Source organism: Rana temporaria, chromosome 1 (assembly GCF_905171775.1).
Source record: "Rana temporaria chromosome 1, aRanTem1.1, whole genome shotgun sequence".
Classification (NCBI taxonomy): Eukaryota; Metazoa; Chordata; class Amphibia; order Anura; family Ranidae; genus Rana; species Rana temporaria.
The window spans coordinates 356,543,543-356,568,809 of NC_053489.1; the positions used below are offsets into that span (position 1 = coordinate 356,543,543).

The following is a 25,267-nucleotide window of genomic DNA, read 5'->3' on the forward strand; positions in this document are numbered from 1 at the left end:
TATATGCCCATCTCCTTACCCCTGACATGACGAAACCCCTGACTTATATTACCAAATGGGAGAGAGACCTTAACCTTACCCTTGACCGTGCCGATTGGTCACTAATCTTGTAAGCGACTAAATCTTCCTCCCCCAACATCACTGCCTTGGAAACAAATTACAAAGTGCTTACCAGGTGGTACCTGGTCCCTGCCAGAATCCACAAATTTCTCCCACAGTACCCACCTCACTGTTTCCGCGGCTGTTCCGAGCCGGGCACACACTTTAACATTTGGTGGTATTGCTCCATAGTACAATCCTTTTCATTAGATGTCTCTGCGATCCTTTCAAAAAATTTCGCCACCTCCCGATTGCCAGAACCGGCTGTGGCTTTCCTGAATAGCAAACCTATGTCCTTGACATATTGTCAATTTAAGCGTTTGCTTTTTGTCTCTACTGCAGCCAAGCAAACTATTTCTAAGGCCTGGAAATCTGCTTCCTTGTGTATACTCGAGACCAAACATAGAATTACCCAAAAAATTATACATGCTAATCTAGAAGCTGTTCTAACAGACAAAGTGGACAAATTTGATAAGCTCTGGAATCCATGGGTGATCCACTACCTACCCCCTGGTTTCAATTAAACCCTACTACTCCAATAGCTCCCCAAAACATACATGCCTACCCTGCTCCTAGGTCTGTCACTATTCTTTCACCCCCCAAGGTAATCCCTCTCACCCCTCCCCTTTTTTTCCCCTCCCACCGCCCTCATCCTTCTTTCCCCTTCTCCATCCCTCCCTGTTTTGTCTTGTTCCCGTTTTCCAGGTTTTTCTATTGCCCTCACTCTTTTGCCTCCCGTCCTACCCACTCCCTCCTCTAATTATAGCCGCAGCCTCCCCATTTCCGTTGCAAGCCTCCTGCTAGGCCTGCCTTTTGGCACGCCTTCACTACCTACCCCAAACTACATTTTCCCAGAACTCTTAGGCTTTTTGGTATGTTGATGTGCCAAATTGCCGCTACTACTTTTCTTTTTGAGCGTGTTTTAGGGTGCCCTTGCATTTATATTCCTCTTTGTCTCCAATTTTTTTACCCCTTTTGTTACTTTGTTCAATATGCCTAGGCGTTTGCCAAACCTTCTATGCCTGTTCGGAGCATAGGCCCTCCTACCCCAATTGTTCGATTTTCTTTTTGATTTTGTATGATCGATTACATGCTCCAGCTTTCTAAGTTGTAATGTGTCATGTTTATGTATCAGGCTATTGTCTGTACATTTCCTTTTTTATCAACAAAATATTTGAACAAGAAAGAGTAAGCATGGCCACAGCAGAAGAGTAATGCCGCGTATACACGGTCGGAATTTTCAACAACAAATGTTCGATGGAAGCTTTTTGTCGGAAATTCAAACCTTGTTTAGGCTCCCTCGGACATTTCCAACAACAAAAATTTGAGAGCTTGTTCCGACAACAAAATCCATTCTCGTAAATTCCAATCGTGTGTGGACAATTCTGACGCACAAAATTCCACGCATACTCTGAATCAAGTACGAGACGGAAGCGATTGGTCTGGTAAAACTAGCGTTCATAAAGGAGATAGCACATTTGTGCTAACACGACTGGTATTGAACTTCCCTTTAATAGTGCCGTCATACATCTTGTATGTCACCGCGTTCTTGGTGTTTGGAATTTCCGACAACATTTGTGTGACCGTGTGTATGCAAGACAAGTTTGAGCCAACATCCGCCGAAAAAAAATCCACGGTTTTGTTGTCGGAATTTTTCATTGTCTGTACATTAGAGCTAGAGTCAAGTTCAGTGGCAATCATCACTAAGGCCGCGTACACGCGATCGGTCCATCCGATGAAAACGGTCTGATGGACGGTTTTCATCAGTTAACCGATGAATCATCGGTTAAAAAAACGATCGTGTCAGAACGCGGTGACGTAAAACACAACGACGTGCTGAAAAAAACGAAGTTCAATGCTTCCAAGCATGCGTCGACTTGATTCTGAGCATGCGTAGATTTTTAACCGATGGACGTGCCTACAAACGATCGTTTTTTTCTATCGGTTAGGTATCCATCGGTTACATTAAAAACAAGATTGCTTTTTTTTAACCTATGGATAAATAACTGATGGGGCCCACACACGATCGGTTTGGACCGATGAAAATGGTCCATCAGACCGTTCTCATAGGTTTAACCGATCGTGTGTACGCGGCCTTAAATTTGCATTTTATTTAGAATACACTTCTGTAAAGGGCCTAGCCAAGTACTACTCATGGTAAGGTCAAGTGCTACCTGAGATTTCATTGTCTTATACTTTTTAACCCATAAACTATTCATAGAACTATTCATATCCTGTAAACATCAGCAAATATGCACAGAGTGATAGAAACAAAAAGTCACAACATAAAAAAATCATGTTTATAATTTTTTTTTTTTAGAAAGGACTTATTTATAAGTCTTAATTATACTATATACATTGAGGATCAACCTAGACTACATATATTTGCAGAAGATTATAAACATATATAACTTATAAACAAGATTCTCTGTCCACTCTGTTCATGGTCCAAAATGTAGGGCAAGTCTTGGAAAGATGATTTGGGTCTTTGTCTGTATTCTCTGGATTCAGCATATAGCCATTATATTCTGAATGTGGGAACTTGTGTTTTTTTTTTAAATGTAGAATCTAAATTGATCTTATCTTCTGCTAGAAAATCCTAGGGTCAGAACATATCTATTAGTTGGTTGTCTTTAAAAATTAAGTTTAATAGTTATTTTCCAAAATACCATGCTTTGACTATTAATACTACAGCTGGGGAACAACTGAATCATCATGCATAGTTGGCAGAATTGTTACAATTTTAATACTGACAACCATTTTCGGTAAACTATAATTAATGCATCATTGTTTGCTAATTATATCTTAAAATAATAATGGGTTAATTCACTATCCCAATCACTTACCTTCTCAGCTTTTTGTTTCTCCTCTGATTTTAAGTTGTCCCATACCGAATCCCACCATAGCAAACCATGAGCTAGTGTTTCTCTTTTGGTGGGTCCTAAATTGTAAATGAGAAGGATTCACCCAATGTGCAAATATAATATCTATATCTACAGTTAATCTATTTGGAGGTAGCCATGTCTCCTTATTACATACTCAAGCCCTGTTCTCTGCTTTACAAAATTACGCAATGGATGTACTTTACTACCAAATCCCACCATAGCACACCCTGAGCTGGTGTTTCTTTTTTGATAGGACCTGAAGTATGCATGAAAAGGATTCACCCAAACTGCATATAGAAAATCTATATCTATATTGAGGTAGCCATATTTTCCGATTACATACTCAGGCCTTGCTTCCTATTTTGCAGTATTATACATTGGATTTACTTTACTGCTCTTTTTCACAAAGCAAATCTTTGAATCAGCATCCTATGCATTAAGGTGAAAAAACTTCTGGCAGTGACTGGCCCCCTAGCCCCCCTGTTTTACTTACCTGAGCCCCATATTTCCCTCGGCAGGGACGCAATGTCCCTCTCTCCAATGGGTCCCAGCTATTGACTGGACAGATTGATAGCAGTGCAGCCATTGGCTCCCGCCGCTGTCAATCAAATCCAATGACGCGGGTTTCGGGGGCGGGGCCGAGTCCGGCATTCGTGTCTCTGGATGCAAATGCTGGACTCTGGAGTGCGCCCGCAAGGTAACCCCCCCCCCCCCGGGAGAGTGTTGCTCCTAAGGGGTTATCTGATGCAAGGAGGAGCTGCAAGAGCCGCCAGGGGACCCCAGAAGTCTAGGATCAGGCCCACACTGTGCAGGGGGTGTTTTTGGAAGCTCCTGATTAGAGCCGCAGGCTTCCAAATTGGTAAACAGCGGGCGCAATGCTGTGCATTCACTGTTTACTCAGTGTTGTGTTAGGGAAGCGAATAAATCGCTTTCCTAACACTTACCCGCCTCTCAGCCAATCAGGTGCTCAGGTCTGGTTACCTGTCACCTGATTGGCTGAAGCGACAGGTGCTGTGATTGGACGCCTATCAGGCGTCCAATCATAGCAGAGGACGGGAGAAGACGTCGAGGACTCAGAGCATGGAGGACAGCACTGTGACCCAAGACAGGTAAGTGATGGACATGGGATATACACTGGCAGCATTTGATGGGGCACAGTAGCGGCAATTGATGGGCACAGTGGCAACAATTGATGGGTACAGTGGCAGCAATTATAGGTACAGTGGCAGCAATTGATGGGCACAGTGGCAGCAATTGATGGGTACAGTGGCAGCAATTGATGGATACAGTTGCTAAGTTTGATGGCACAATGGTGGCAATTTATGGGCACAGTGGCTGCGCTTGATGGGCACAGTGGCTTTGTTTGATGGGCACAGTGGCTGCGCTTGATGGGCACAGTGGCTGTGTTTGATTTTTTTCTGTTTTTTTCAGTTTGTTTGCGCCACCCTAAAATTTTGAGCACCGCAGCCGCCACTGCTTTACTCTTCTTTTTACATATTCAGCTATTTACATTTTAAGCTATGCTGGAAGAAGCTCCTACTTTGTGAAGATTTATCAAGTTATACAGTCATCACAAGTCAAATCATCACAGCAGAAAGCTTTGTTTGCTTTGCTTTTTCTTTATCTGTACTCAGGGATGGACTGGCCATTGGGACTACAGGGAGTTTCCCAGTGGGCCGATGGCTCAGTGGGCCGGCTTCAGTGACAGCGGATCGCCGCCCCCCTCCGCTTCTCTGTCTCTCCCTTCCCACAGTGCTCACCTCCTCTCCCTCCCCACAGAGATCACCTGGGGGGAACAAAGAAGCAGGGGGAGGACCAGAGGAGCAGGGACGACGACAGAGGAGCATGGGGGAGACGACACAGCTGACTCAACAGCTATGGCCTGGGAGTTTCTCACTTCTGCCTAATCTTGTCCCATAAGGGGGGGGGGGGGCACCAAACTGATTCTTTGCCCCGGGTGAAATAATGTCTAGCTTCCCCACTGGTACTGCCTATAAGGCCCCGTACACACGACCGAACATATATATATATATATATATATATATATATATATATATACATACATACAGTATCTCACACAAGTGACAACACTGAAGAAATTACACTTTGCTACAATGTAAAGTAGTGAGTGTACAGCTTGTATAACAGTGTAAATTTGCTGTCTCCTCCAAATAAATCAACACACATGTCTAAACCACTGGCAACAAAAGTGAGTAAACCCTTAAGTGAAAAAGTACACCCTTAAGTGAAAATAATAAAACATGTACAAAAATGTGAGGGGTGTACTCACTTTTGTGAGATCCTGTGTGTGTGCGTATATATATATATATATATATATATATATCTATATATACATAAAAAAATTATAAACAAAATAAATCAACCCCTAAACATATTTTCATTTGTCCAGATTTGATATATTACCTGTCAGTTGACTGATTATAGCTCCAATTACAATTGTGCTTAGAGTGCCGAATGCCCCATAGTAAAGATAGGATAAAGAGTAGAATTCATCCGCAATAGTTGGCCTGTTGGGCAAAAAAATAAAAATAAAACATACATCTCTATTTTACCCCTTTTGGTCTGGTTTTGGACTCCAATATTGCAGCAGTAAATATGATGTCCAGAACTAGGGATGGTCCGGGTGTTTGTTCATAGAAAACATTTGGGGCGCTTGCCGGGTGTTCGCACCGATGAGCGCCCCACAATGCGAGATCGCAGTGCATTTGAAGCTGCTGATTGGTCAAAGCATGCACCTGACATGCGCCTTTGGCCAATCACAACACAATGTTCTGCACCTTTGGTCAATCATGGCTCAGGGGCTAAGACCACGCCCCACACTATATAAGGCCCCCACCCGCCACGCGATCGCGGCAGGCCCACGACGGATGGTAATTGAGGCCGTGGCTTTGCAGCCTTGTGAAGGTCCAAGCTTCCTTCTGTGACCTGGCGCTATCTGGTGGTGGCCGTTGGCATTACAAGTAAAACAGCAGTTCTTAAAGTGTTTTTTCACTGTTTTCACTGCCATCTCCTTCCCTCTAATTAGAACCCCAAACATTATATATTTTTTTATTCTAACACCCTAGAGAATTAAAAATGGCGATCGTTGCAATACTTTCTGTCACACCGTATTTGCGCAGCGGTCTTACAAGCGCACTTTTTTGGGGAAAAAAATACACTTTTTTTAATAAAAAAAATAAGACAACAGTGAAGTTATCCCAATTTTTTTTTATATTGTGAAAGATAATGTTACGCCAAGTAAATTGATACCCAACATGTCACGCTTCAAAATTGCGTCCGCTCGTGGAATGCAGACAAACTTTTATCCTTTAAAATCTCCATAGGTGACATTTAAAAAATTCTACAGGTTGCATGTTTTGAGTTACAGAGGAGGTTTAGGGCTAGAATTATTTCTCTCACTCTAACGTGTGTGGTTTGAATACCGTTTATATATGTGGGCGCTACCCAGGTATGTCTTCGCTTCTGCGCGCGAGCTTGGCGGGACGGGGCGTGTTTTCTGGCTCCTAACTTTTTTAGCTGGCTCCTAGATTCCAAGCAAATTAGTCAAACCCTGGTGTATAGTATATAATATAGTGCAGGCAGTGTACAGTATATAATAAAGTGCAGTCGGTGTACAGTATGTAATACACTTCAGGTGGTGTACAGTATATAATACAGAGCATTCGTGTACAGTTTATAATACAGTGCAGGCGGTGTACAGTATATAATACTGTGCAAGCGGTGTACATGGTATATAATACAGTGTGTACAGTATATAATACATTGCAGTCGGTGTACAGTATATAATACACTTCAGGTGGTGTACAGCATATAGTACAGTGCATTTGGTGTACAGTATATAATACACTTCAGGCGGTGTACAGTATATAATACAGTGAAGTAAGTGTACAGTATATAATACAGTTAAGTCAGTGTACAGTATATAATACAGTGCAGTCGGTGTACAGTATGTAATACACCTCAGGTGGTGTACAGTATAAAATACAGTGCAGGCGGTGTATAGTGCAGTGCAGAGTATATAGTGAAGTACAGAGCATATACTACAGTGCAGTGCAGAGTATATAATACAGTGTAGTGTGAAAAAAAATCCCCATCATGGCCACCAAGGACAGGCAGATGCTCACAGGCCACTAAAAGAGGGCAAGCAGCCCCTGTATCTACAGTGGAAATTGGTGGTCGTGGACCTTTTTTACTGCTGCTGGAAGTGTTATTTAGCCACAACATGCTGAAAAGTTGGTGAAGTGGATTAATAAGCTGTAATCAAATTGAGAATTTCTGATTTTCGAATTTTCGAATTTCCTAACTTTGAATTTCCGAATTTCGAATTTTCGGATTTCGAATATTTTTATTAAAGTTTTTTTGTTTTGAATTACACAACAGGGCCATAGGGGCATACCCCGGCCAGTCATTGCACGTAACTACGTGCACAACATATGCTTTCCCTCCATTCACCTATTCAGGATTAGGGATGAGATTCGAGATCGATTCGAACTCATGTTCGACTCGAACATTGCCTGTTCGCCTGTTCGGCGAACAACGAACAATTAGGGGTGTTCGCGGCAAATTTGAAAAGCCGCGGAACACCCTGTTAAAGTCCATGGGAGAAATCTAAAGTGCTAATTTTAAAGGCTAATATGCAATTTATTGTCCTAAAAGGTGTTTGGGGACCTGGGTCCTGCCCCAGGGGACATGTATCAATGCAAAAAAAGTTTTAAAAACGGCCATTTTCGGGCGCAGAGAATTCAATAATGCTAAAAGTGAAACAATAAAAGTGAAATATTACTTTAAATTTCGTACCTAGGGGGGGTGTAAAGTTTGCATGTGAAATAGCGCATGTTTCCCGTACATAGAACTGTCACTGCACAAAGTGTCATTTCTGAAAGGAAAAAAAGTATTTTAAAACCGGACTTGCGGCTATAATGAATTGTCGGCTCCGGCAATTCATCGAGGATTCATTCATAAAAAAAATAAAAAAATAGCGTGGGGGTCCCCCCAAATTCCATTACCAGGCCCTTCAGGTCTGGAATGGATATTAAGGGGAACCCCGACGTCAATTTAAAAAAAAAATGACGTGGGGTTCCCCCCAACTATCCATTCCAGACCCTTCAGGTCTGGTGTGGATTTTAAGGGGAACTCCACCCCAAATTTAAAAAAAAAATGGCGTGGAGTTCCCCCAAAAATTCACACCAGACCCCTTATCCAAGCACGTTAACCTGGCCGGCCGCAGAAAAGAGGGGGGGACAGAATGCGGCCCCCCCTCTCCTGAACCATACCAGGCCACATGCCCTCAACATGGGAAGGATGTCCCCATGTTGATGGGGACAAGGGCCTCATCCCCACAACCCTTGCCCGGTGGTTGTGGGGGTCTGCGGGCGGGGGGCTTATCAGAATCTGGAAGACCCCTTTAACAAAGGGGACCCCCAGATCCTGGCCCCCCCTATGTGAATTGGTAATGGGGTACATTGTAGCCCTACCATTTCACGAAGGAAGTGTAAATAGTTGGAAAAAACACACACACACCGTAGAAAAAAGTCCTTTATTAATAAGAGGGGGCAGGGTCACGTGTGGCCCCGCCTCCCCTATATAAGAAATGTCACAGCTTCAGCCACGTCATTCGCTGGGCTGTGTCCAGTGGAGAGAGGAGGTCGGCGTGGCTGCGTTCTGGATGGATGGATCTTCTCATCGCTGGACCGGAGATCACCCATCGCTGGATACAGACAACATTGGAGCAGGGAGCTGGGACCGAGTAGATTACCACCGCTGGATTTTTTTTCATTTCTTTTATTAATAAAGGACTTTTTTCTACGGTGTGTGTGTGTGTGTGTGTTTTTTCCAACTATTTACACTTCCTTCGTGAAATGGTAGGGGTACAATGTACCCATTACCAATTCACATAGGGGGGGCCAGGATCTGGGGGTTCCCTTTGTTAAAGGGGTCTTTCAGATTCCGATAAACCCCCCGCCCGCAAACCCCCACAACCACCGGGCAAGGGTTGTGGGGATGAGGCCCTTGTGCCTATCAACATGGGGACATCCTCTCCATGTTGAGGGCATGTGGCCTGGTACGGTTCAGGAGAGGGGGGGCCACACTCTGTCCCCCCGCTCTTTTCTGCGGCCGGCCAGGTTAACGTGCTCGGATAAGTGGTCTGCTGTGAATTTTTGGGGGAACTCCACGCCATTTTTTTTATTTTTTATGAATGAATTCTCTTTAAATTGCCAGAGCCGACAATTCATTATAGCCACAAGTCCGGTTTTAAAATACTTTTTTTTCCTTTCAGAAATTACTCTTTGTGCAGTGACAGTTCTATGTACGGGAAACATGCGATATTTCACATGCAAACTTTACACCCCCCCAGGTACGAAATTTAAAGTAATATTTCACTTTTATTGTTTCACTTTTAGCATTTTTAAATTCACTGCTCCCGAAAAAACGGGCGTTTTTAAAACTTTTTTTTTGCATTGATACATGTCCCCTGGGACAGGACCCAGGTCCCCAAACACTTTTTAGGACAATAACTTGCATATTAGCCTTTAAAATTAGCACTTTAGATTTCAAATGTTCGAGTCCCATAGACTTTAATAGAGTTTTAAAGTTCACACGAACATTTGGTGTGTTCGCAGGTTCTGGTGCGAACCGAACAGGAGGGTGTTCGGCTCATCCCTATTCAGGCTGAGGACCTCAGCTCTTAGTGTTGCAGGCGATTACAAAGGGGGGCCTATCTGAGTTACTCCCCAGAGGGCAGGTCATCTGTGGTCTGTCCACAGGTGCCAGACCTTTTCATATTTGTTAGAGCATCCTCCAGACAGATACGTTGCTTTATAGAGGGGAATCATCGTATTGACTAACTGTTTCTATGCACTCAGGGCGGGGGGGGGGGGGGGGTGGCCAACTTCCCCCTTAAAACTATGGCTTTTCTTGCATAGAAAAGAAGGATACCTATTAGAGTACGTGTTGCCTTGGCAAACGCCAGCTGCTCCACCAGGCCAAGGAGGCAGACACTAATTGTCAGGGGAATAGGGATGGTGGTTAGGCTGTGGATAAATTGAGTTACCTCCCGCCAAAAGTCCTGAATCTGTGGGCAATCCCAGAACATATGCTTGAAGTCCGCTGGAGTGCCAGAGCACCTCCAGCAGCTGGCCGACAAGGCTGGGTATATGCAATGAAGGTGCTGGGGCGTGTAGTAGATCCTGTGGAGGATTTTGAATTGGATTAATTTTACCCTAGTAGCAACCAGCTGCTGGAATGGATAGTCCCACATAACTTCCCAGTCTTCATCATCCAGCTCCTGCACCTCCGCCTGCCACAAACCACGCAGACCATCCATACCAACCTGGAAGGACGGCAGGAGTGATCGGTAAATTTGGGATAACGGCTTGGAGAGATCAGCATCATCTAGGAGAGTGTCCAAGTCATCAGGTTCCAGCCGAAGCTGGAGCGACCCAAATTGTGAATTAAAGGCATGGCGGAGCTGCAGGAATCTGAAAAAGAAAGAGTTCGGGAGCTGGAATTTGTTTTTAAGCCTGTCAAAAGTAAATAACCCTAACTCATCGCAAATATCCTTCAGATACCTGATGCCCTTGCCGGCCCACAAACCGGGTTCCTGCAGAGAGTGGAACTCCCGCAGCCTGGGATTACACCAAAGTGGTGTATTAGGGGACCATCTGGCCTTCACCGAATTAGGTTTGATCACTACCGTGTACCATGCCTTAACAGTCACTTTCATAGCCAATGTTAAAGGTACCTGGGAACCCCCTGACCCCCTATAGAGGTTATTGCGAAGGGCCTCAAAGGATCCCAAGTGCGCTGCCTCCAGGACAACTGATGCATTGGTATCGTTCGACACCAGACAGTTATGTGCATGGGTGAGCATTGCTGCTAGGTAGTAGGCGTGAAAGTCTGGGCAGACAAGTCCCCCCTGTGTCCACGGCCTACGCAGAATCTTCTTACTGAATCTAGCCGGGCGAGATTGCCACAAGAAGGAAGCCACTGAGGAGTCCAGCTGCCGGAAGAGAGACTTGGGAATCCAGACCGGAGAGTGCCGCAGGATATACAACAGGACCGGAAGTAGCTTCATTTTAATTAAGTTGATTCTCCCTATAAGTGATAATGGGAGATTCGACCAAGCCTTCAATTTTAATTTACACAATTGCAGTACAAGCTAAGTTTAATGAAGTCCTGGGTATTGGAAGAGATATTAATCCCTAGGTATCTAATGGTGTCAGCCCACTGCAGAGGTGAGGTAGGATCCCTCAACCTCCCCGCCCCGGGGTCTATGGGTAAAATGAGCGATTTATTCCAGTTGACTCGGAGGCCAGAAAGAGTTGCAAAACTGTTCAGGAGCCAAAGCGCCCTGGAGAGCGAGGGACCAGGGTCCCTGAGAAAGAGGATTAAATCATCTGCGTACAATGCCAGTTTCTCGACCACCAAACCCACCCGTATGCCGGACACCTTGCTCGACCTCCTCAAGGCCTCAGTCAGGGGCTCCATCACCAGCGCAAACAACGCAGGGGACAAAGGACACCCCTGCCTTGTCCCCCTCCTAATCGGGAAGGAGGCCGAAAGCCTGCCATTTAATTTGATGCGGGCCGTAGGGGCCCTGTATAGTATGCCAATCCATTTCCGGAAAGTAGGGCCAAAGCCCTCCAGAACCTGCATCATATAGGACCATCGGACAGTATCGAAAGCCTTTTCGATGTCCAGGGACACCAAGACCCGGGAGGCAGTCTCATCAGGTGGGAGTTGGAGATGGGCAAAGACTCGTCTAAGATTTATATCCGTCGACTTGCCGGGCATGAAGCCGGTCTGATCTATATTGACAAGGGATGGCAAAACCTTCATGAGTCTGTTGGCTAATAATTTGGTAAGTATCTTCAGATCGTAATTCAGCAACAAGATGGGTCTATAGGATGAGCAGCAAATGGAATCCTTCCCTGGTTTGGGCAACAGCACTATATGGGCCTGATACATGCTATCTGGCAGCCTATCGAATTCCAAGCAATCTGCAAATAACAGAGTCAGTTTGGGGACCAGTAGAGCAGCATGCGCTTTGTACCAGTCCCCAGGTAGACCATCAGGGCCCAGAGATTTATGGTTAGGCAAGGAGTAGATTGCATCCTCTATTTCCTGACGTGACAGGGGTTTGTCAAGTGTGACCCTGTCCTCCTCAGAAAGAAGAGGCCAAGTGGTTCCCCCTAGTTCCTCCAACCCGGCATTAGCCGAGCCAGAGAAGGGGTCATCGTACAGGTTGCTATAGAAGCGATGAAATTCACTCAGTATACCTTCGGGGTCTGTAACCTGGCAACCATCAGAAGTCTGAATTCTAGGGATTACTGTCTGAAGTGTGGGTTCTGCCACCAGGTTGGCCAGTAGTTTGCCATTCTTGTCCCCTGATTCGAAAAGCTTGGCAGCAAGCTTCCGAGCGTCAGAATGCACCCGCGAGGTGTAGTGGAGCTTCAAATCCCTTCTTACCTGGGCCAAAGTAGAATAATTCTCCGGCATTGGATGCCCCGTAAAGAACTCCAATGCCTCTCCCTCACTCCGTTCCAATTGGGTGGTCTGCGACATGTATTTACAATTTTTAAAGTCATTTTTAACAGCAGGGCCCATTCTTGCAACCAACAAGAGTAACTGTGAGGAGTTATGCCGCGTACACACGATCGGTCAAACCGATGAGAACGGTCTGATGGACCGTTTTCATCGGACCAAGCCGATCGTGTGTGGGCCCCATCGGTTAATTATCCATAGGTTAAAAAAAAGCAATCTTGTTTTAAATTTAACCGATGGATACCTAACCGGTAGAAAAAAAACGATCGTTTGTAGGCACGTAAATCGGTTAAAAATCCATGCATGCTCAGAATCAAGTCGACGCATGCTTGGAAGCATTGAACTTCTTTTTTTTTCAGCACGTCATTGTGTTTTACGTCACCGCGTTCTGACACGATCGGTTTTTTAACCGATGGTGTGTAGGCACGACTGACCATCAGTCAGCTTCATCAGTTAACCGATGAAAACGTTCCATCAGACCGTTCTCATCGGATAGAACGATCGTGTGTACAGGGCTTTACAGTGTTCAGGCACCACTTGGGATGGGCAAATGGTTTGGGCCAAGCATAAGTTTGGCCTGAACATCACCCATTCAGGTACTCGCCTAACACCCAAACTTTCAGGGCAATTACTCGGATGCCAGCCGAGCGCATAGTCAATATGCTGTTAAGGCTTCTCTGCTGAGAGCTAAATTTAAAAAAATTATTGTATAAAACAGAATTAAAATTTTAAAATATTTGGGTCTGGTGTGGATTTTAACCACTTTTCCACCAGCATAAAATGACGCCAGCAGGAACACTCCCTCCCTCCTTATAAATTATAAAATAAATACAATTCTAAAGAAAAAACATTTTACTGTAATTTTTTCTTACTCAATATTTACATCATTTATGCAAATATAATAAACAAAGACTGCTGACTAAAATGATACAAAGTTATTATGACTTTTTTGAAATGTAGTAAAAAGCTAAAGCTCAACATAAACATACACTATATTACCAAAAGTATTGGGACGCCTGCCTTTACACGCACATGAACTTTTAATGACATACCAGTCTTGGTCGGTAGGGGTCAGTATTGAGTTGGCCTACCCTTTGCAGCTATAACAGCTTTAAAGCAGATGTCCACTGAAAAAAAAAATTATTAAAAGTCAGCAGCTACAAATACTGCAGCTGCTGACTTTTAATATCGGCACACTTACCTGTCCTGGTGTCCAGCCCCGTCCACAGCAGAGGACGAGCGATCGCTGCCCCCCCGCCATCCTCGGTGAGGGAACCAGGAAGTGAAGCTCTCGGGCTTCACTGCCCGGTTCCCTACGGTGCATGCGTGAGTCGCGCTGCGCCTGCTGACTGGCTCCCGCTGTGCTCCCAGAACACACCGGGGGGGACAGGAGGTGACGTCCTGCCCGCAGTCTGCCCGCAGACTGTGGCCAGAAGTGGGTGCAAATACCTGTCTTTAGACAGGTATCTGCACCCCTCTCCCCCCTGAAAGGTGTCAAATGTGACACCGGAGGGGGGGAGGCTATCGATCAGCGGGAGTTCCACTTTAGGGTGGAGCTCCACTTTAACTCTTCTGGGAAGGCTGTCCACAAGGTTTAGGAGTGTGTCTATGGGAATGTTTGACCAGTCTTCCAGAAGCACATTTGTGAGGTCAGGCACTAATGTATGGACAGGAAGGCATGGCTCACAGTCTCCACTATCAGGTTGAGTTCAGGACTCTGTTCACGCCAGTCAAGTTCCTCCACCTCAAACTCACTCATCCATATCTTTATGGACCTTGCTTTGTGCACTGGTGCGCAGTCATGTTGGAACAGGAAGGGCCAACCCCAAATTGTTCCCATAAAGTTGGAAGCATGAAATTGTCTAACATTTCTTGGTATGGTATTTCTTGGTATGCTGATGCTTTAAGAGGTCCCTTCACTGGAACTAAAGGGCCAATCCCAAGCCCTGAAAAACAACCCCACACTATAATCCCCCTCCACCAAATGATTAGGACCAGTGCACGAAGCAAAGTCCATAAAGACATGGATGAGTGAGTTTGGGGTAGGGCCTGCACAGAGTCCTGACCTCAACCCGATAGAGCACCTTTGGGAGGAGTAAAGAGCACAGACTGTGAGCCAGGCCTTTTCTCCAAAATCAGTGCCTGACATTCCCATAGACACACTCTTAAAACTTGTGGACAGCCTTCCCAGAAGAGCAGTTATAGCTGCAAAGCGTGGGCCAACTTCATATTGAACCCTACAGACTAAAACTGGGATGCCATTAAAAAATTGTGGGGGTGTAAAGGTAGTCGTCCCAATAGTAATATAGTGTATGCAGGAAAAATAAATCTCGCGCCAAATGAATTACACTAAATTATATACTTGATAAATCAAGTGACTAACTGAGTGAAGCTGCTCCCAAATAAAATCAGGTGACTGACTTGCATATATTGTGTAGTGAGGTGAGGGGCGCTATATCAAAATAGTGGATGCGTGTCACAATGTGCGTTTGAGTAGTACACAGTGTAACTGTGTGCCCAAATCTATGTGAAAAACCAAACATATTATAGTCTAATCTCTATAAGTACAATAGTGCCAAATGCAGTGGAAAATAAATAAAATATAAAAAAAAAAAAAAAAAAAATTAAAAGAATGTCCAGCAAATAAATAGTTAAGTGCAAAATGGATCCAGTGTTGTATCAAGTCCAGGTGCAAAATGCAAATAATCAAATCCCAAATCGCAGGGAAAAGTGCAAATGCTAAAGTGCTTGTGAATCTTCAAAATAGCCAAAGTGCGAGAAAGAAGTGATCCGCCTTCACCTATAGGTCACCAGAATAATAATGGATGGCTCCTTACCACACGGTGTTGACCAGATTACTTACTTAAATGAGGATCAGCAGGGTCTCAATTACTTACCAATTACTTACTTAAATGAGGATCAGCAGGGTCTCATTGGATTCCAATGTCAGCGATTGCAGCAAATGGTGTACCAAGAAAGGAGAAGAGATACCACCATAGTGTAAAACCATTTAATATACAAAAGTTAAAATTACAATGCCAAATGGCCTCTTACTGTTGCTGGTGCCCGTTCCCGGCACTGAGGCTGTAGGTGGTGGGGATAGTAAGACAAGATAAGAGATGGCCGAGTCCTGGTCCACTAGCGTGCGTTCCACCGCTAGTTGTCCATCAACCAGTGAGACCGGAAGTGCGTGGCTGTGCGTGCGCGCTCGGATACCGCCTCGACATCACGTTTCAGTTAAACCGTCTTCAGGAAGCGTATGATACGCTTCCTGAAGACGGTTTAACTGAAACGTGATGTCGAGGCGGTATCCGAGCGCGCACGCACAGCTACGCACTTCCGGTCTCACTGGTTGATGGACAACTAGCGGTGGAACGCACGCTAGTGGACCAGGACGCGGCCATCTCTTATCTTGTCTTACTATCCCCACCACCTACAGCCTCAGTGCCGGGAACGGGCACCAGCAACAGTAAGAGGCCATTTGGCATTGTAATTTTAACTTTTGTATATTAAATGGTTTTACACTATGGTGGTATCTCTTCTCCTTTCTTGGTACACCATTTGCTGCAATCGCTGACATTGGAATCCAATGAGACCCTGCTGATCCTCATTTAAAACAAGCCTGATTGACCATATTTTAAGTAATCTGGTCAACACCGTGTGGTAAGGAGCCATCCATTATTATTCTGGTGACCTATAGGTGAAGGCGGATCACTTCTTTCTCGCACTTTGGCTATTTTGAAGATTCACAAGCACTTTAGCATTTGCACTTTTCCCTGCGATTTGGGATTCGATTATTTGCATTTTGCACCTGGACTTGATACAACACTGGATCCATTTTGCACTTAACTATTTATTTGCTGGACATTCTTTTAATTTTTTTTTTTTTTTTTATATTTTATTTATTTTCCACGGCATTTGGCACTATTGTAATTATAGAGTTTAGACTATAATCTGTTTGGTTTTTCACATAGATTTGGGCACACAGTTACACTGTGTACTACTCAAACGCACATTGTGACACGCATCCACTATTTTGATATAGCGCCCCTCACCTCACTACACAATATAGTGTATGGGTTAGTTTCAGATATCCCGCCCTAACTTTGTGCGGGTGTAGCGTATCTCAGATACGCTACGCCGACGTAACTTAGTGAGGCAGGTTCTGTATTCACAAAGAACCTGCACCCTAAGTTAAGGCGGCGTAGCGTATGTGGTCCGGCGTAAAACTGCGGAATTCAAATTATCCATGTAGTGAGCGTGTTGTATGGTAATGAAGGCTGACCCCACGTAATTGAAGTTTTTGACTAACAGCGAATGCGCCGTCCGTGAACGTAACCCAGTGCGCATGCTCCAAATTAACCCGCAAAAAGCCAATGCTTTTGACGTGAATGTAAATTACGCAGAGCCCTATTCGCGAACGACTTACACAAACAACGTAATCTACGGAAAATTAGATGCTGGCCCGACGTCCATACTTAACATAAGATACGCCTCATATAGCAGGGGTAACTTTACGCCGGAAAAAGCCGAATGTAAACGACGTAAAAAAATGCGCCGGGCGGACGTACGTTTCTGAATCGGCGTATCTACCTAATTTGCATATTTCTCGCGTAAATCAACGGAAGCGCCACCTAGCGGCCAGCGTACATATGCAACTAAGATACGACGGCGTAAGAGACTTACGCCAGTCGGATCTTAGCCAAATTCCGGCGTATCTTGTTTTCTGAATACAGAAAAAAGATACGCCGGAGCATCCTAGAAGTTACGCGGCGTATCAATAGATACGCCAGCGTAACTTCTTTCTGAATCTACCCCTATGTGTTTTACTTTAAGAGAGCTTTATTTCCCCTTTGACACTACATTGCGATGCAATACTGTATTACTGAGGTCAATGAAACCTCAGATCAAGCTTCATACGGTGCTCAAAGCTGGGGTTTCCATGATTCACAGGAATAAAGGTCTGCAAGTGTATGAATTTGCCCATCCAAAGCAGTGTGTGTATTAAACAGAGGAAATGCCACTCTCCCGACCAGCCACCATGACATAATGCAATCATTGGCTTCCGCCTATATGTCTCCACCAACAAACCCTGCCTCATGACACCCTTTGCCCCACCCACAGGTCTTAGTCACCCTATGGCTAAGCCCCATGGATGGCGACAAAACACGTCAGAGGGTGTGGTTAGTAGGCATGTGCGAAAGTGAAAAATTTGTTTTGTTTTGTTTCGTTTTAATTCGTCATTTAATTAATTTCGTTAAGTTAGGTTCGTTACATGTGTTGAATTCGTTTTCGGAATTCGTTCGTTTTCGACCGAATTTCGAAAAATCCGGTCGAATTCAAAAATATTTCGACCGTTTTCTGAATTCGTTAGTTTTCGACCGAATTTCTCTTTTCCAATAGAATTTTTTTCGAATTCAATTCGAATATTTTTTTTTTTTTTTTCGAATTCAACTCTCATTTTTTTTTTCGAATTCCGATCGAATTTCGTCCGCGGGTTTTCGATTCGGAATCGAAAACGTTCGTTCGGATTCGGTAAATTCGTTAATATTGCAATTCGGGAATTCGTATGCATCCGAATGTCCGAATAATGAAAAATTTGTCCGAATTTCGATTCGGAACGAAACGAAATGCACATGCCTAGTGGTTAGTTGGTGGAGACATGTAGGCAGAAGCCAATCCCTACTTGTATGCCATGGTGGCTGGTAAAGAGAGCGGCGTCTCTTCTGTCTATTACTGATATCAAAACAGTCCTGATGCAAACACAACACTGAAGCAATGTTATCACATTACCTTATAGAGCACCTAATCTCTAGAAAAATTGTAAGCCCAGAAGCTTACTTAGCGCTTAGTTGTGGACCCCAACTGATATTGACAGCTGTCAGTTCCACCGCTAGTGTCAGGGAAGGGGCTGGCAGGATCTGCTGAGCCCAGGTTTTAAAACAGCATTGGGACAAATAGCCATTGGGCCAGATCCACAAAAGGGATACGACGGCGTATCTACTGATACGCCGTCGTATCCCTGTTTCTATCTTTGGAACTGATCCACAGAATCAGTTTCCAATAGATAGGCAGAAGATCCGACATGTGTAAGGGACTTACACTGTCGGATCTTAGGATGCAGTACCGCATCCGCCGCTGGGGGCATTTTGAGTCGAAATGCCGCTTCGGGTATGCAAATTAGCACATACGGAGATCCACGAAGCTTTTCAGCTTCGTTTTTTCTCTGTAAGTATTAGTTTGCAATCGTAAAATTAGGGATGCTTTTACAAGGCCTAAACTGTTTAGGCCTTGTAAAAGTAGACCCTTCTATCCCGCGTCGCCATCTTTTTTTTTCAAATTTTTTTTTTCCCGCCGCAACTCGTATTTTTTTTTTACGCCCATCGCGATTCTCAAAACCCGGCGCAACGTAAAACCGCGCAAATCACGTCGGGAAAATGACGTCGTGAGCATGCGCAGTACGGCCGGCGCGGGAGCGCGCCTAATTTAAATGGGACTCGCCCCATTTGAATAGGAACGCCTTGCGCCGGCCGGATTTAAGTTACACAGCCGAAAATTTCTAGGTAAGTGCTTTGTGGATCGGGCACTTAGGTAGAAATTTTCCGGCAGTGTAACTTAAATGGGAATATTTAAGTTAAGGCGGCTGGCTGTGGATCTGGCCCATTGTCCCTGCACCATTTTAAAACAGCACCTGTGGCTCAAGTATTTTATGTTTTAATATTATTTATTGAAGCAACAAGACAATATTATATAAGACACACAATTTGAATAATAGTGCAAACAAACGTTAAACTGATCACAAATATAAAAATGCCTTTCCCTCAAAATGCTAATAAGAAATTTGGCCTGGGAAGGATGCCACAATGATTTCCGGTGTGAACTGGAAGTGATGCAAGAGACTGGCAGGTCATTGTACTGACACTAAACAAAGCGGGGTAGATCCACGTACATCGGCGCATATATAGACCGGCGTAGCGCATCTCATTTCCGTTACGCCGGCTCAACTTAGAGAGGCAAGTACCGTATCCTCATAGTATTTGCGCCCGACGATGCGCCGGCGTAACGTAAATTCCGAGGCGTAAGCCGGTGTAATTGAAAGTGGGAAGGAAGTGGGCGTGTTCCATTGAAATGAGCCGTGACCCCATGCAAATGAAGGGCCGACCGGACGGCGCATGCGCAATGACGCTGACTATGTTCAGCGCCTCTCTGCGCATGCTCAGAACTCAGCCCGGCGTAATCAGTGAGATATGAACTAGGCCCGGCGTAATTAGTGAGATACGCCCAGGGCATAAATACGCCCAAACATGCGCCCGTCCAGTGCAAAAGTACATCCATTTGTTTCCCCCCCTGAAGCAAAGTGCTTTTGTTCCGTTGTTTGTTGGTGTTTGTAGGTTTTTGTCGGTGTGTGTTTTTTGGAGCCATGTCAGCGAAGAAGAGGAAGCTGAATTACTCCCCACAGGAGAAGGCCATCATTGTCAGGGCCATGACCCTGTATGATAGGTTTCTCCATGGGCCTGAGAGTGTCAATACCACCGTGGCCAGGAGGAGGGAGATCCTGCAACAGATAGCAGACAATGTCAATGCATCAAGGAGTGAGACCAGGACCCCCAATGAGATCTTGAAAAAGATCAATGATCTCAGGTGCGTCATCCGAGGTAAGCTGGCTAAGATTACCACTCATGCCAGGGGCACTGGAGGGGGACCAGCAACTACTCTCAGGCTCACTGCTGAGGAGCGGGTGGTTGCCCAGTGCCTCCACAGGCATCAAGTGGAGGGAGTTCCAGGATTTGACTCAGTTGAGGAGGCCTTGAGGACAGGTAAGTGTTTTTTTTTTATATCTGGTGTGTAGCATGTGTGTGGGGGGGAGGGAATATGTGACAAGTGTGTGGATCCTCCAACCTGTGAATGTTTTGTGTCATCCACAGATGTGCAGGAGGGTGCTGGGCCATCTGGCCAGTCCACAACCTCCCCCGGACATGAGTCTGAGGCAGACCCCCAGGCAAGTCAGGAGTCATCTGTAGAGGGGAGTGGCCACACCTCTCCTCATGAGGAGGTTGAGGAGGAGGAGGAGGTGCTGAGTGGCAATGAGATCCTTCTCCATTTGGCACCAGTCAGGCCTCCATCAGGGGTAGCCCCTCCCGCTCCACCCCCAATAGGGCTTCCCCCCCAAGGGTCTCCCCTACTCCTAGGCCCCAAGCCACATCTGGACCCAGGAAGGCGACCCGGAAGACAAGGGGGGTGGCAGACGTTCTGCCTGAAAACCTGAGGAGGGACCAGGCCCGCCAGACCCGCCATATGGGTCAGGTTGCCCAGAGTATGGAGCGCATGGCAGACAGCATGGCCTCCATAAAGGAGTCTGTGCAGGATGTTGCATGCAACTCCTTGGCTGTGATAACCTGCATGAATGACCTGCAGACCTCCACAGCAGGCGTGGGTCAGGAGGTGTGTGCGCCCTGACCGAGGCTGTCCGGGCCAACACGGCAGCCATCCAGGCGGGGGTGAGGCTGCAGGAGGACACCAAAGTGGTCCTCACCCGCATCGCCCTGGCGTTGGAGGGCAGGCCGCCAGGTGGGCAGAGACCAGGGGATGCTCCTCCTTCTCCTGACCCCCCCCCCCATGAGTCTCCCCTGACTAGCCGGGCCGTGGCCGCCGCAGGCGTGGGGCACGGCAGCGCCGGTAGTTTTTTTTTTTTTTTTACTCAGGTGATGAGTGTTTTATGTTTCTTTGTTATTTTACTCAGGTGATGAGTTGTGTAACGGCTACCCATGTAGTGTGAGGGTCTCAGCCGTTGGAGACGTCCTTTTCCCTGGCAAGCTGCGATATGCAGGTACCGCCGGTATATCCCATCGAACGCCCTTCCAAGAAACGAGACGGGCTACGTTTGCAGAGTCAAGCAGGACTAACTTTTAATGCCACATTTTTCTTCCTTATATCTGGTTACAAAACTGTACAGAAACAAATGACACTCCCCCCCCCCCCGGGGGGACTTCAATACACACACTTTGAAACAATGACATTCCCTTGAGCCAATCAGCCGCTAGCCGTCTTGGCTCCTAAACTTAACTTGATCAGACAATAGAATTCAATTAACCTTTAAAACAATTATCACTCACACATAATCCCCATCAGCATACACCTCACAGGGGGGCTGTTACCTACACAAGAGAGAGTTCATTAGCTATGCGAAGGGTACATTAGCATTCAGCAGTGAAAGAGACCCTTTGTCCAGTTAACCCTTTGAGCTCAGAATACAATGTGGTACATCCAATTGTGACAAGCCATGCAGTTCCTTGTAGTCCTCCCTGCATGAAGATTATCGATGTCCAGACAGCATGCATAGGTCTGTTACACTACTCCCCTTTTGTGGAACACTCCGGCAGACCCGGATTGATCCTTTTCGGATCAACTTGGGGATGTCCGGTCTGCTGTTAGGGTAAAAGTTCTGTTTGCCTGGACAGTCCGTCGGCCTTCCCATTGGCTTACCAGGTCGGTAGCTGATGGTGACGGTGAATAATAGAATTCAGTTCTGGAACAGTTACTTGCTTTGCTCTCTCAATGGCTCCCAAAACCTGTTGCTGATGCTCTTGGGACAGATACGGCACCACCTGGATGCAAATCCCATTTAATCTTTTGACAATTTCCGCCTGTTTGTGCACTTCAATGTTCAAGCCACGGGACATCTCATAATACATGACATAGTGTCGTTGCATCTCTGATTTCTCACTGGCCAACTTGTCACATTCCCATTTTAGATTGTGATATTGTGCCGGATCTACAGTACATGTCGGGGAAGGTAGTCTTACCCGGTTCTCAGCAGCAAGCGGGTTGATTCCAGCAACGCGGGTGGTCACGGGACAAGCAGCAGCAGGTGTAGGTAAATAAGCCGAAGTCAGAGGGCCAATGTCGTTGCCCAGCACCACCTCGGCAGGTAGGTTGTCCATAATACCAACTGTGGTCTTTCCTGACCCGGCTCCCCAGTCTAAGTGCACCCGGGCGGTGGGTACGCGAAATACAGCACCCCCTGCGACCCGGACGGCAACTGTGCGAGTGGACACGTTCTCTGGCTTTACCAGATGTTTTTGAATCAGAGTGATAGTAGTCCCGGAATCTCTTAGGCCTTGTGCTACTTGTCCATTCACTCGTACCTCCTGACGGTGATGCTGACGGTTATCCGGAGAGGCCGCTTGTATTGGGTCTGCCTCATACCAAATTCCCAGACATTCCTCAGGGCCCCCCTCGGTCTCTAGGCAGTGGGCCGCAGAGGGACGTGATGGAGTGACCTCTGTGTTGGGTGTTGTGCATCTCCAATTGTTATTTGTAGCTCTCAAAGGGCAATAACGAGCAATATGTCCCGTGTCGCTGCAGTGATGGCACGTCACCCTAGGCGAATCCCGGGGGTAGTTGTTAGGCCCCTGAGGACGTGGTGGGACTGGAGCCCGAAACTCTGGGCGTGGGGTGACGGTTGGAGTACGCGGTTCTACCTTCTGAGCCAGCCGCGTAGTACCCTGGCTTACTTTCCTTGTCTCCGCGTACTAATCTGCTAGCCGAGCCGCCTCGTTTAAGTTAGCGGGACGGCGATCTCGTACCCAGTCTTGTATGTCTGCGGCCAGGTCTTGGAAGAAATGTTCCATTAGGAACAGCTGCAATACTTCCTCCCCGGTGTTGGCCTTGCACCCTTGGACCCAAAGGGATGCCACCCTTTGTAACTGGTTGGCCCATTCCATGTGGGAGTCCACAGCCATCTTCTTGGACTCCCGGAAGCGCCGACGGTAGGCTTCTGGCGTTACGGCGTATCGGGTTAGCAGCGCCTTTTTAACTTGCTGGTATTGTAAAATATCCTCTGGAGCGAGAGCCCGAAAGGCTTCATTGGCTTTGCCCGACAATTTCCCCGACAAAATAGTGACCCATTGGTCTGGTGGTACCTGGTGTAGTGAGCACTGCCTCTCAAAATCCGCCAAATATCCATCGATTTCCTCCTCACTTTCTACAAAAGCTTTAAATGCAGTGAACGGTATTTTCTTTCCTGTAGCAGCAGGTGGGGGAGTAGGAACTGCAGGTGTAATGGGCTGTCTCGCTCTTACCAGTTCCAGTTCTTGTCCCCTCTTCGTTTGTATCTCTTCCCTTGCTTCCCGGAACAGCTGGTTGATTAGTTCCACGGACGTTTCTGGATACAAGGATAATCTCCGCTGTACAATCCCAGTAATTACATCTTCTTTGCTGACAGGTGCAAGGGGCTCCGTTCCTTCCATGGATCCATCCATTTCGTCCAGCCCCAGCAGTTCAGCTATTAGCTCCCTCCGTGGTCTGTTGCTGGCGCTCCTACCACGACTCTTCAATAGATCTTTTAGTGTGGATCTTTTCAGCCTGGCGTACTGCGACTCCATTCAGAACTTGCTCTTTGGATAAAAGGACCATCCCACCGCTGCCAACCAATGTAACGGCTACCCATGTAGTGTGAGGGTCTCAGCCGTTGGAGACGTCCTTTTCCCTGGCAAGCTGCGATATGCAGGTACCGCCGGTATATCCCATCGAACGCCCTTCCAAGAAACGAGATGGGCTACATTTGCAGAGTCAAGCAGGACTAACTTTTAATGCCACATTTTTCTTCCTTATATCTGGTTACAAAACTGTACAGAAACAAATGACACCCCCCCCCCCCAGGGGGACTTCAATACACACACTTTGAAACAATGACATTCCCTTGAGCCAATCAGCCGCTAGCCGTCTTGGCTCCTAAACTTAACTTGATCAGACAATAGAATTCAATTAACCTTTAAAACAATTATCACTCACACATAATCCCCATCAGCATACACCTCACAGGGGGGCTGTTACCTACACAAGAGAGAGTTCATTAGCTATGCGAAGGGTACATTAGCATTCAGCAGTGAAAGAGACCCTTTGTCCAGTTAACCCTTTGAGCTCAGAATACAATGTGGTACATCCAATTGTGACAAGCCATGCAGTTCCTTGTAGTCCTCCCTGCATGAAGATTATCGATGTCCAGACAGCATGCATAGGTCTGTTACAAGTTGTTTTATTTTTTGGTAGCCCAGGCAGGCTACAGTGTGAATGTTGTTTGAATGTGGGGGTGACTTTACTGCTGGAAAAGGGGTGCCACCCTTGGTTGTGGTGGAGAAGGGATTCCCAGGACCAGGGAGAAGTGATCCCCAGGTCCGTGTGAATGGTGTATGAATGTCCAGCAACATAATACACCTCCGAATCACCCATGCCAAAGACGTTTATGCGCGGTCGGTATATCCTCTCCCGTGCCCTCCTCCTCCTCCGTGCCCTCCTCCTTCTATGCGCATCTAAAGCCAGTAGTATAGCTATGACCATGGATGCCCCTGGTATGTTGGCATACAGATTGTTGTCCTGAAAGTGTGGCTCCTCAGCTCGTCCCTAACGGTGCTGCTGAAGCTGACCTGCACACGTCTGGTGCAAAGTTAAAGCTGCTTTTATGAGAGGTAAATTTAGACCGGACATACAGCTTACGCGCATAGCGCGTAGCCTGTGCCGGACAAACGTACTTTCGTGGATCGCCGTATCTCCCTCATTTGCATATTTGCATAGCAAAACAATGGTGCGTATTTTTGCGCCCACGATGCGCCGGTGTAGAAAAATTACGTCGGTCGGAAAAAACTATTTCTCAGGCGTATCTCGTTTTGGGGATACGGCGCATAGATACGACAGCGCATATTTACACTTACGCCGCGCAT

General features: G+C 46.2%; 1 protein-coding gene across 1 annotated transcript in view; it reads right to left on the minus strand.

Moving 5' to 3' along the window:
- Nucleotides 1–2,377: 2,377 nt before the first annotated feature.
- SLC5A5 (solute carrier family 5 member 5) overlaps nucleotides 2,378–25,267 on the minus strand; it is an 88,368-nt gene continuing 65,478 nt past the window's right edge. The window contains exons 14-16 of the mRNA XM_040321395.1: nucleotides 5,409–5,512; nucleotides 2,946–3,040; nucleotides 2,378–2,698 (exon numbers count right to left, since the gene is read on the minus strand). Of these exons, the coding sequence (XP_040177329.1) occupies nucleotides 2,621–2,698; nucleotides 2,946–3,040; nucleotides 5,409–5,512 (277 nt within the window). The 3' untranslated portion in view covers nucleotides 2,378–2,620. The remainder of the gene's footprint in view (nucleotides 2,699–2,945; nucleotides 3,041–5,408; nucleotides 5,513–25,267) is intronic.